General features: G+C 35.9%; 2 protein-coding genes across 2 annotated transcripts in view; both read left to right on the forward strand.

Moving 5' to 3' along the window:
- The first annotated feature begins 2652 nt into the window (after positions 1 to 2652).
- Positions 2653 to 7059, forward strand: LOC125657573 (small integral membrane protein 8-like). The gene is made up of 2 exons (XM_048888237.2): positions 2653 to 2878; positions 6589 to 7059. The coding sequence occupies exons 1-2, from the start codon at positions 2723 to 2725 to the stop codon at positions 6739 to 6741; spliced, it is 309 nt and encodes a 102-aa protein (XP_048744194.1). The 5' UTR covers positions 2653 to 2722; the 3' UTR covers positions 6742 to 7059.
- Positions 7060 to 8382: 1323 nt separating this feature from the next.
- The window catches only part of LOC125657561 (uncharacterized), a 17256-nt gene continuing 12853 nt past the window's right edge, over positions 8383 to 12785 (forward strand). The window contains exons 1-2 of the mRNA XM_048888221.2: positions 8383 to 8446; positions 10563 to 10618. Coding sequence (XP_048744178.2) covers positions 8445 to 8446; positions 10563 to 10618 — 58 coding nt within the window. The 5' untranslated portion in view covers positions 8383 to 8444. The remainder of the gene's footprint in view (positions 8447 to 10562; positions 10619 to 12785) is intronic.

Raw genomic sequence — 12785 nt, forward strand, 5'->3', positions numbered from 1 at the left:
CTTAAGTATTTAAGTGGAAAGAGAAAGTGGCTGGTAGTTGAGAAATATTTGTATTTAAGTTAAAAGAGAAAGTGGAAAGAAAAAAAAAAAGGCGGTAGTTCGCAGAAGTTCTAAAGTTACAGATTTAGTTTATTTCGATGGCGGATCAAGAGGGTGTGGGGATTGCGGGGGTTGGATGTTTTAAACAAAAATGGTCAGCATTTCTTGCCATTTGGGTTTTCACCCCCCCCTTTATGGAAAAAATACAAACTTTGGGTCGCACACTCCCATCCTTTAACTTTTTTCTGGATCCGCCACTGTATTGTTGTATGTGTAGGTTTCTTGCAGATATCCCCATTTGTGTGTTATGTCGCATATGAATATCAAAATAATTTTTCCGAGTTATGTACTCACATTTCGCTATCGTTGAGGGTCTGTACTTTCCACACAAAAATCTGTCATCTAAATAAATGGAACAAAAAGATTTTGGGAATGGAGTATTCAGTGGCGGATTTAAGGGGGGGGGGGGTTTAGAAAAATTCAAACGATAAAAGAAGCAATAATTTCTTCCTCTCTCGGAAAAATAAATGACAAAATCTTTTGATTTATTGAATTACGTTTATGGGGAGAACTTACATATTTTCCAAAAACCTTTAAAATTGGCGTAATTTTTTAAAATTCAAGTAACCTTTTTAAAATGACAGAAAATAGTAAAAATTACTACATAGGAGACATATTTCAAGACCTAAAAAATCTGTAAAATCCAGGAGCTTCGCCCTCCTGGGTCCCATGCACCAAGGCTTCGCCCCGGACCAACTGGGGGCCTCACGGCAGCCCCTAAACCCCCTACCCATAGAGTTGTTCCCCCTAACCGAAATTCCTGGATCCGCCCCTGGTATTATTTGTCTTCGCGCATTTTAGTTAGAGGCAACATCCGGGCTACACCTCCTCCGACTTTTTCACCCCTCTTAGATTTTCACTTAATAATGTAAAAGCATGTCAAAATCGGGATTAGTAATATTCCCTTTTTTATGCCTCCGTATTCAGAGAATCGGGGAGGGGTATGTAGTGTTTGGTCCGTCCGTCTGTCCGCAAAAACTGAAACATTGGTCAAACAACTTTTGAACGGTCAGGGACCGGTCAATATTTATTGGGGGTTGGGACTGGTGCATTCCATATTACCATTCTTAAAAAACCCGATGTCCTATCTTCTAAGAATACAAAAAAATTGCTATCCTATATCAGATGTGTCATAAAAAACATATGTGTTCTACTCTGTAAATATGTATGATTAAACGACAATTTTACTTCATTACCATTGTTACAGATCACATATCATAGTCCTTGAATTTGTCTGGAACCTTTACTCCTCTCCTCCTTGAAGAAGGTACATAAATTTCATTTTCACTTTTACTATCACTCCTCTCTATCAAATTATCAAAGATGTGTGGTCTATATCCTTCAAATTATGACCAACATGATATACCATTTTTATTTTCTGTGATTGAAACCCATACTCCATGCAAAGCTTACATGTAATTTTTTGCAATTTTATTCACAGCTCAATACTTGTTGTGATTTTTAATTACATGTTTTAATATAAAAAAAATTTCAAAGCTCCAGTATCTTATTGCAAATTGTCTCTAGTATATTCAACTTGGACATGAAATAAAGCATGCATATAATATTCAGCATTATTATTTATAAGATATATTAGTTCTAGGATTTGAATTAAAAGTTTGAAAGTTATATCCATACATTTCAAATTAAAAAAATATTGCTTTCCTATCAGTGTTAAAAAAAAAAAAAGTTGGAGTCCTACTAAGCACCGGTCCCAACACCCCAACAGATACTGACCGGCCTCTTAGTAGACAAGTGCTTTCATATTTCGCTTGTTTATTCCTTGTGACAAGACCTTTCTTTGGGTACCAAGGGCTTTTTAACTCGTGACCTTGACCTACATTTGAAAAACCTTAACTTTGACCATTATCAACTTTGCTGCGATACGGGTGTGTGTGTGTGTGTGTGTGGGTGGGGGGGGGGGGGTGTCAGCATTTTATAAACACATACTGTCAGTCTAGTACTGCTTCCGCTTTTGTGATTTTTTGGTTTACTTTCAGCGATGTATTTATATAGCACTGATGCTACACGATACACACTGCATAGCTAAGTTAAGGTAGTTCAGCACTCGGATACTGCATGGTGCACGCTAAGTTCGGTAAAAAAAAAATTTATTATTATTCATTTATTTATTATTATTTATTTATTTTTTATTTATTTATTTATTTTGTCTTACGCAAGAGAGGAAACAAGCAATGCATGCATATGTGTCGACCCATGCTTTTGTCTAGGGTTAATGATGTTGTATAAAGATTTTCCCGAGTTCAGATTGACTCCAAACGCAGATAAAGATGATAAAGCTGTTTATTTAGATTATGGAATCATGAACGTCAGTGAATGTGATAGAAGTGGTAAACGTGGTAATCCACAAATATAATGAATTCAACTCATGCATGCAAATATACGTCCAACCACGCACAAAGAAATTACAGCCCGTGACACTTTTAATTTTTTTTTGGCTTTTTACAAAATTTTGAATCGATTTTCAAGTATGAACATCCTCCATGGCATGCATGGAAGTTGCTTTTTTCTCTAAAAATATTAAATCAATTTACATCGGGATCGGTCTTTTGCATACGGGTCTCTTTAAAATGGATGCGCCCTGTATAAATGCGAATTGTGAATGACATTGACGATGGATCCTAAAAGTAATGATAAATCAGTGGATTTTAAGGATAAAGTAGACCAACGAAATGAAAAGTTTCAATCGCCTGGATGGAGAAAGTTACCGAGTACGTCCGCATTCAGGGCGATCAACTTTGAACTCTACGCCAAACCTGTAAGTGCATGTAGAATTCCCGAGAGGTTCTACCTCAATGGAATATACAAGTCTTATCAACACGTCAATATCACATGTTACACATATTTATAGCATATATTGGAAAACAATAATCCTCTGCTTCGACTTAGCTGCAGAATTCTGATCTGTCCCAATATTTTCTTAGAGACATACGTACAGTTCTGCAGCTACATGTAGCTTCAACTTAATCCGAGATTCCTCTGACTGTCACTTGCCACCACTTTTATATTGTGACATGTGTTCCCCCGCACATGTCACAATATAAAAGCGGGAGTAAGAGTTAGGGGAATCTCGGATTAGCTTCAACTCTGATGCTATGGCATACTTTCTAATCATTTCATACAAACAATGCCCAAATCTCCAGAAATAGATATATTTTTCAAAGTGATTGTAATCATTGATGAGGTACATGCCATACTTGTTTTTCTACACTATTGACTAAGGAATATGCCTCAAGTTTGATAACAAAATGAATTTAAAAAAAAACTTGTTTCTGTGGGCATTTTGACTTGAATAAACATACATGTTCCTTCATGTAAAAATTTAAAATAAGTCTGTCATACCCACCACTAATGTTTAAGGAAAGACTCTCAAGCTTAAAAGTTTCTTAAAAATTTATAAATTTGTTCTATTTCATGTAAATTAGGGCATTGTTTATATTAATTTTTTTCATTAATTAGAGGTGATTGTGGTGGACTGTAAGTGTTGTTTTTGTTATTTGGAATTAATTCAGTTGACTGTTGTTTTTGTGCCCATGAAATGAGGACACACAATTTCTATGTGCAACATTTGATGCTGACATGTTGCAGAGGGAAGTTGGTAATAACATTGCAGAAAAATGATGCCAGTTTAACTTGGTTACAACTTTAACAGACTGACTTCGAGGTTCTTTCTTAAGTGAAGCTGGTTTGATTAATTTTAGCCCACTTTTTGCAACCCTCTGCGGCAAGACAGTATTTTTTGCTATATGAATAAACTACAAAACAAACTGGTTTGGCTGCCATTGCATAATTTCGACATGTTCTAATATTACATTTCATGGTTTTACATATAAGACACACTGGTTTCTTCCACATGTTCTAGACTATATTCACACCCACTGCAACATGTCGGTCTTAATTTTGTGAACACCTGTCAATCAGCTTGATTCCATATTCAAGTCCTGGGATTTATCTAGGTTTAACTACTGATAAAGGGTATCTTTCCCTCTTTCACAACAAATGATTATTTCCCCTTGCACAGGTAGAAAATTTCTCTTCAATTGTAGAAACTACACAAAATTATATGAGAGTTTTAACAAAACTTATTTTCATATATTCTTAGTCATTTTCTATAATTATCAGAGTAATCAATCCATTTATATGCCTGTTTTGAGGTATAATAATTTGAGGATGCATGTCCCCCACCCCACCCCACCCCCTCCCGTAGAAGCTCACGACTGCATTCTCAAAAATTCCCCTTAAATAATTGAAATGGGTAATAACATCTAATAGCTGGATAAAACCCAGAAGTTCAATGTTGCAAAGGGTTGGAATATGGAGTGGACTATGTAGAAGAAATTTGTTGATGGACAGAACAGTCAAAGATGATCACAGACTAATAAGTTCAATCATCACGTCACAGTGATCATAATATTTCTAAATGACATTCATTCCTGTGTATTGTAATACGTGGCCGGAGCTACCATTAGAGTTATTTGTATATTAGTGGACCCAGAAATTTTCTCCATGGAAGTGGATATTCCACCCCATGTATTTTTGAGGGGTCCAATTGAAAATATTGACTAATGTGTGGTATTTTACAGCTGTAAGTACACACAGATAGGCAAATAAAAACCAGTAAAATAACTAAAAGAATAACTCACAACCACCATCCAATCAAACCACTGGAAACCCCCACACCCATACACAGGCCATACCGACCTTTCACACTCCTCCCCTCGCCAATCCGTGTTCATCCCAACGAATATGAATGGGGTGAATGGCTTAATATGCTATTTGTGTAATGAAAGGTGAATGATGAATAATATATATAAAATTGTATTGATATATTACATATATGAGATAATTTTTCCTGTGACATTCTCCCCCTCTTAGAGAAAATGCATCCTGATATTTCAAAGATCAGGACAACTGTAATAAAATTCAACATTAAATATTAATATCGATCATAATGCAACTGATCCACGGGAAATTCGTAAATATAAAGATCAAATACCCACAATGAACATTGGCTGCAATATGCCAATGCCCCTGACTGCATAGGCAAAATCATCAGTTTTAATGCACAAAGTAATATCATAATGAAATTAGATCACACACTGTTTTGAAAAAAAAGTATATGACTAATCACTTAAAACTAATCAAGCTACATGTAATTTCCTAATTAACCATATGATTAAGTACAAAATGTCATAAAACTGTTAATATTGTGGCATACATTTACTCATTACTACATCAATCAGAGACCGATCTGACAAGCTGGTTCAGTGGTTAGAGAATGGTCTGACACTCTGGTTCAGTGGTTAGAGACCGGTGTGACATTCTGGGTCAGTGGTTACTGGTTAGAGACTGGTCTAACATGCTGGTTCAGTGGTCAGAGAATGGTCTGACATTCTGGTTCAGTGGTTAGAGACCGGTCTGACACGCTGGTTCAGTGGTCAGAGAATGGTCTGAAATTCTGGTTCAGTGGTTAGAGACCGGTCTGACACGCTGGTTCAGTGGTCAGAGAATGGTCTGACACTCTGGTTCAGTGGTCAGAGACTGGCCCAACACGCTGGCTCAGTGGTCTGACATACATGTTCTGTGGTTAGCGACCGGTCTGACACGCTGGTTCAGTGGTTAGAGACCGGTTTGACATGCTGGTTCAGTGGTCAGAGACCGGTCTGACAATCTGGTTCAGTGGTAAATATTAGCAATATTAAAACATATATACAAATTTCTGAAAATGTTTCATTTCACTTCTCAATATGATCATGGTGATGTGAAGGTCGGATATGAAACACCAGACCCTTACACAGGCAATGCTATGTAGATTCCAATTCGGTATGTCATGGCCAGTTAGGGCTAGGGTCGGGTCATGATAAGGGGTTAAATAAAAATTAGGGAACTGAGGGTAGAAAATCTTCTGATGAGCAACAGCAGGGTCCGTGTGACCGAGGTGAGCATTGTGGCCCATGGGCCTCTTGTTTTTATTAAGGAACTTAAGGAGGAATGCTACACCAGATACATTTGATGTGAATGAAAAGCAGAGGATATTTACAACAATAGTTTGAAGTTGATAGCTTTCAAAAAATGTAGTTTTAGTAGAAAATTATTGAACCCCTACAGGACTTGAACTCGCGATCTACAGTTCAGCTGTCGACACTAAGCCACTGAGCTACTCAGCTAGGCATTTAAATCGAAAAGGAATAGACAAATACTGCTGATGTTTATTATATTTTCATCCATGTTTTGAAAGGAAGTCAGCCATTATGATGATGTAATACACCTCCTTAATCAGATACTTGTTCACACCTTGCCAAAATTATTCGATAAAAAGGGGCCCATGTTCATACGTTTTTAATGTTCAAAAATCACTGATATTTATATTAATTATGATTACAATGTGTAATAATTAGATTGATATCTGCTTTTCCGTGAGAAATAATTAAAGTTAAGTTACATGTATATACGTGATTGTCGTTACAGAATCTGATGGTCATGGGACCGGGGACCATGTTGTTTTTGGGATGCATCGGTTACATAATCTACATGAGAATGAAGGAAGATAAAAATAGCTACACCGCTATGAATGAGGACGGAACCTTGACAAAGAGACCAAAGACCTCAAAGTGGGACTAAACTCTGTTCTTTTTTAATTTGCACACTACATTTCAACTTCATCAGACGTTTTCACGCCAGACACGTGTTGTTAAGACGGATCGTACGTGTTGATCTTGACTTTGATCTGTGTCAGAGCATCTTCCTTAAAGCGGTCCTGAAAACCTTGGCTAGCGAAGTTGGAATGAGAGGACTAGTGATACACTGTATATATTGTGGTGATTTTGTGAGAAACTGTTTGATACTGTGAATGGCATGCTTCCATTTCATTAATAAAACCCGCGTACCGTATTTTAGAGTGTACAGTATATATTTTTCTTATAAAAGAGATAAATGAAATAAGATGTCTTTGCTATTCTGCATGAAACGTAACGTTTGCGAGAATGACGTCATTAGGTACTTCACGTGGATAGACACTCTGGGATGAGATCTCCTTTGACCTCAGTGTCACTTTTATAGAAGAAACATACGTGTAGTGTATAGTGAGAAAATGTGACAGCTCAAAGTGTCAGCTTGTCCAAGTTTTCTGGGCCCCAGAGTCAGCTCTCAATTTGATAACTCTAGGTAATACATTTAGATTTTGAGAATACATTAGAGTGTGAGCTGCCACGCTTCACGCCGGCGTGCTTCAGCGCTTCATGAAAAGTATGTCGACGTGAATTTGTACTGTCGCTGTGCATGTCCTCCTGAACTTTCACTTTTATCAGAATTCCCAGCCGTTAAAATAGACATGTCATATTTGTCAAGATTCATACGCGCATTATTCACAACTGCACTGTATTCACAAGGACATGGCTATCATTACAATTCGGAAAGTTATCAACGGCAAAACATTGGAAATGTAAATCTAGCTGTATTGTGTGTTTCTTCTATAGGATTCACATGTTGACCTAATTATCATCAATGTAAATCTAGCTGTATTGTGTGTTTCTTCTATAGGATTCACATGTTGACCTAATTATCATCAATGTAAATCTAGCTGTATTGTGTGTTTCTTCTATAGGATTCACATGTTGACCTAATTATCATCAATGTAAATATAGCTGTATTGTGTGTTTCTTCTATAGGATTCACATGTTGACCTAATTATCATCAATGTAAATCTAGCTGTATTGTGTGTTTCTTCTATAGGATTCACATGTTGACCTAATTATCATCAATGTGAACCTTTGACAAAATATACTATAGACATTTACTTGTATGCTGTTTGCAGAAAGTCAGTATAAACATCATAATCTCATAAGCTGGAAAGCACGTTTAATATGAATAAATATAGGTGTATGTATGAAGTACCTCAAAATCGTAAGTTTATCAAGTGAGTGGCATCTGCACAGCTACAGATTGTAGCCGAATACATGTACAATGTATATACTTATTTGGCACACTCGATGTTTCCAATTTGAGAAGACTCCTAACTCGGAGTACGGAAATCGTGACATTGAAAATTTAGTGTTTGGTGCAACGTTTTGTAATTCATCTTTATTTTAAATTAATCTATTGTTCACGAATGATAGAAATCCCCCCCAAAAGATGGGAAACGTCACAACTGAGTGTGAAGATTGACTCGGTAATCGTGTTTGTTATTGAAGAGATTGAGGACTATTAGGGGTCAGAATCGCGATTGATAATTTTGTGGGAAAAGTCACATGCTTCCTCTTGTCTCTATAAATGTTCGTAACAATAAAGATAACGGCTTGTTCAATCATTTCAAGATTTGCACGAACATGTAAGTTTAACATATATATTTATAATTAACATAATAGACGCGGATCGGGCCGTATATTTCTTACATATATCGTGTCGCGATACATAATTCCTGCTCGAACAGATTTAATTAAAGTAGTTTTTTGTTTTTTTTTAATCTTAATTATAAAATCCAACGTTCCCTATGGTTAGGGTTAAAGAGAGTGGACAACCCAGAGTTATCTATCTTGCATAATAGTTTAGGTGAATGCTGCTAGGGGATTTGGTTCCGGCAGGTCGCGAGTTCAACCCCTGGTAGGGGCGGAAGTGGGTATCCAAATAAAGTGAAATTTTATGTGCTTTACATTAAATATTTCTTCACTTAGGGCAGTTATGATCATTTAAGAATCCATTGCTATTTCCGTGCTATATATATATATATATAAACAGTAGTTTGTTTACAGAAAGGCATTTTTTTCAAATAACAATAATATAATTTATATAGCGCCTTATATATAACTAATTATTCTAAGGCGCTTTAGAAGGGTAAATATATATTTAAGACATCAAGTACCTGTGAAAAAGCCAGCTTATCATCACTTTGTCCGATTTTTCATGGGCGGCTATGTATAATTCTGGTTGTTAATAGCAGGAAATATGGTAGTCTGGTTCAACCAGGCGTTCGGCTAATAACGAGCGTCTGAGTGAAAACCAGAATAGAAATAAATAATCTGGTTTTGTTCGCGCACTCGGTGTAAAGAGTTTGAACGGAATTTTGGTTGAGGGAACCAGATTAAACGAGGAATATGCATTTCACATTTTATATAGAGATGCCTAATCGTAACGAAGAAGTTTGCTTATGTCTACGAAAGCAATTTAAAAACTACATGTACTACAGTGAATATTTCAGTGGTAGGAATTTCATTTCTAGGTTCTCTACTACAGTGTATAGTTCATTTCTAGGCTCTCTACTACAGTGTATATTTCAGGGGTAGGAATTTCATTTCTAGGTTCTCTACTATAGATCAGGGGTAGGAATTTCATTTCTAGGTTCTCTACTATAGATCAGGGGTAGGAATTTCATTTCTAGGTTCTCTACTATAGATCAGGGGTAGGAATTTCATTTCTAGTCTCTCTACTATATATCAGGGGTAGGGATTTCATTTCTAGATTCTCTACTATATATCAGGGGTAGGGATTTCATTTCTAGGATCTACTACAGTGTATATTTCAGGGTTAGGAATTTCATTTCTAGATTCTCTACTATAAATCAGGGGTAGGAATTTCATTTCTAGTCTCTCTACTATATATCAGGGGTAGGGATTTCATTTCTAGATTCTCTACTATATATCAGGGGTAGGGATTTCATTTCTAGGATCTACTACAGTGTATATTTCAGGGGTAGGAATTTCATTTCTAGTCTCTCTACTATATATCAGGGGTAGGGATTTCATTTCTAGGATCTACTACAGTGTATATTTCATGCCTAGGAATATCATTTCTTCTCTCTACTACAATGTATATTTCAGAGGTTTCTTCAATATGCGTTATCGATGTGGAAAAAGAAAACTACAAATGTAAAATTTGGATTACCTAATGTAATATCTTCAGAAATGGAGAGAGAGAGAGAGAGAGAGAGAGAGAGAGAGAGAGAGAAATGAAATATCCGTTGTGTTTAAAGTTTTATGATTCATCAATTGGGATGCGCACGTTTTTATTATTTATTAATCAACAATAATAAACTACTTTTGCATGAATGTTATCGCTGTTTTTCTGATCTCAAACAATTCAAAGATGAAATTTCAGTATTGCGATGCTAGTCTGATCACACTTCCGACTATTTGAATTTTAATTTCCTGGTGAAATAAAACGGTTTAAACACGTTTCCCCCCATTATTGATAATTGATATCATTTTTATAAGCATTTATTGTTTAATTTTACCAACAGGGAAAACATTAATTCTAAGTCATACATTTTTTATATTTAAATGCTTATTCGTATATCGTTTGAAACTGAGCAATCGTGGTTTCCCCCACTGCATGAAAAATGTATGAAAATGATACCGCACCGACAAGAGATATTAACCAATCAGCGACAGGGTTACTACCAACCCTCAGTCTCCGCAGCCATCGTAATTTCCTGCTATTTCTTTCTATAGGCGCTGTCTCTTGCTTTGTCTCCTTGTCCGCTATGCATGCTCCTTCATATTGGATGGTGAGTATTTGTGCACATCTATAATCACAAACCACATACCCTGTACAAACACCGGATCTTGTATGACGTCATTTCTAGGGAGTGTAACAACATAGCCTCACTGTTCTCTCGCTCCGCCACCTCAAAATTTACATCCCACGGGGTTCAGAAAATTAAATATTGACTTATCTGAAATGAAACATTATACGGTATTTTGGTGCTTATTCTGAGACTAGATTTTATCATACGACATGTTGGGTGGTTCATGTATGATTTGTAATCAAAAACATTTTGTAGATTGAGAATTTGAAATCCATTTGATGGACTTAGCTCTACACTAAGTTTAACGGACATTACCTCAGATTGAAGAAACGGGAAGCAACCCTATATCTATTGATACAAGAGCAACGTCGTACAAACACTCAGCCCCTTAGTTAATTCTATCTTAAGTTGAATGCGCAATTTGATTGTACGAAAGCCGAATAGACTCAATTTTGAAAAATCAAAAAATCAAACTGGTTTTAATGAGTCGGATCTCATTATAAGGAGTTAGTAATTTATAAAAGCACAACCGGCTTTCGTATGATTGGCATTGTTTCTAAGAATGCTTGCTACCGAGCAGTAAACAAAATGTTGAAAATTCCTATGGTGGATTATTTTTATTTGATGAACCCTTCAGAATGATACCATGATTACAAAAATTTCACCATCCATTTACTAGATATTAAATATGATCATTATACATTGAATACCTTAAAGTTTTTTATCTTTGAAATTGATCGATTTTTATCGGAAATAAGAATATATATATATTCATCTAAAACTAAACTACAAATGGATAAAAATAATCATGCGTTGGAGAAGGACTTTGGTTTGTTTTGTTTTAATCATTATACCAAACAAATAAGTATTTCAGAATTGCCAAAAACTTATATAGTATTCTACTTCAATATGAGCCACCGTGTACAATGCCACATGCGGGGACCGTGATCGGTGTAGCGCGGGGTTGTGATTTTGAAGCGACGAAAGTAGGTCAGTAAGTATTCGAAGTCTTATTGTGTTTAATTGAAATAAATCTAGATAGCCAAAAGTATTGCACGGAAGACAATAGTTATTGACAAGCTAGCACTAGGAATTGGGGAGTCCAGAACTCCTTCAAAATACTCAAACACTTCGACAATATACAGGTAAGGTAGGCGTTGGGTATATTTTTCGGTGTATTTAATGAGAAATCTTCATTCCTACTGCATAAAGTCCACGTTTTTTCAACCAGAAACATTCCCTTTGAATGGTAACTCAATATTCTTCTGAAGAAACCGACAAAAAATCATGATATGGCGAGTATTTGACTGAAAATCCTGTGTGGCGTAGGGGAGTGAAAATATTGTGGCGTAGGGGGACCGAGATTTATTTTTACTTTAGCAAAGTTTCTTGTCAAAATCCACATCTTGAGCACAGCGAACATATAAATGTCAAATTCAAACTTGTTTAAGGCTACTCCGGTATTTGTACAGTAACCCTATAATGAAGTGCCTTTGACATTTTATATCATTAAATGTTCATTAAAAAATATTCTCTAAAAATATTACCACGACACCACATGCTTAAAACATTGTTTCATACCTTAATGAAACTGACATGGATTCTTTATTATTTCAGATAGTGAAATGACCAGAAAAAAGAGCAATCTGTGGTTAAATAAACCCAAACGAATAATATTGGCAAAAAAGAGGAATTTAGAAACACCACTAAACGTTACTCCGAAAAGACAGAAAAATTCTTCATTAACTATTAAGCGAAAATCTCCCTTAGGAAATGTAACACCGAAACGTCAACGAATTTTTTTTACCTTATCCCAAATCCTGCTCTCCATTTAAAGCTAATTCAAGAGTACCACGATGCTCAAAATTACACCACCTCATAGACAGTGTTGCCCAGAAACTAGAAGCATTGGGCCTGAACTACGCTTTTATTTCTTTTCTGACATTAGTTGAGGAACGCAAATTTCCACTCAACAATTTATCTTTCCTTATGCGCATGCGACTCTAGGTGACGTGTAAGGTTTGATTTTGTTGAATAATGCTTCCCGCATACATGACATATATGTACTTGCTGGGTTGATTGAGAATCCACTTCTTCTATGTGGTCAATGAAACTGCTATCCATTTTATTCTACAAAAAATGAATA

Source organism: Ostrea edulis, chromosome 9 (genome assembly GCF_947568905.1).
Source record: "Ostrea edulis chromosome 9, xbOstEdul1.1, whole genome shotgun sequence".
Taxonomy (NCBI): Eukaryota; Metazoa; Mollusca; class Bivalvia; order Ostreida; family Ostreidae; genus Ostrea; species Ostrea edulis.

Bases quoted from the DNA above. Each gene is read 5' to 3' on its own strand.
- LOC125657573 (XM_048888237.2), top strand. From the start codon at position 2,723: ATGACATTGACGATGGATCCTAAAAGTAATGATAAATCAGTGGATTTT. The intron at 2,879-6,588 runs GTAAGTGCATGT...TTGTCGTTACAG, and splicing joins TTGAACTCTACGCCAAACCT to AATCTGATGGTCATGGGACC.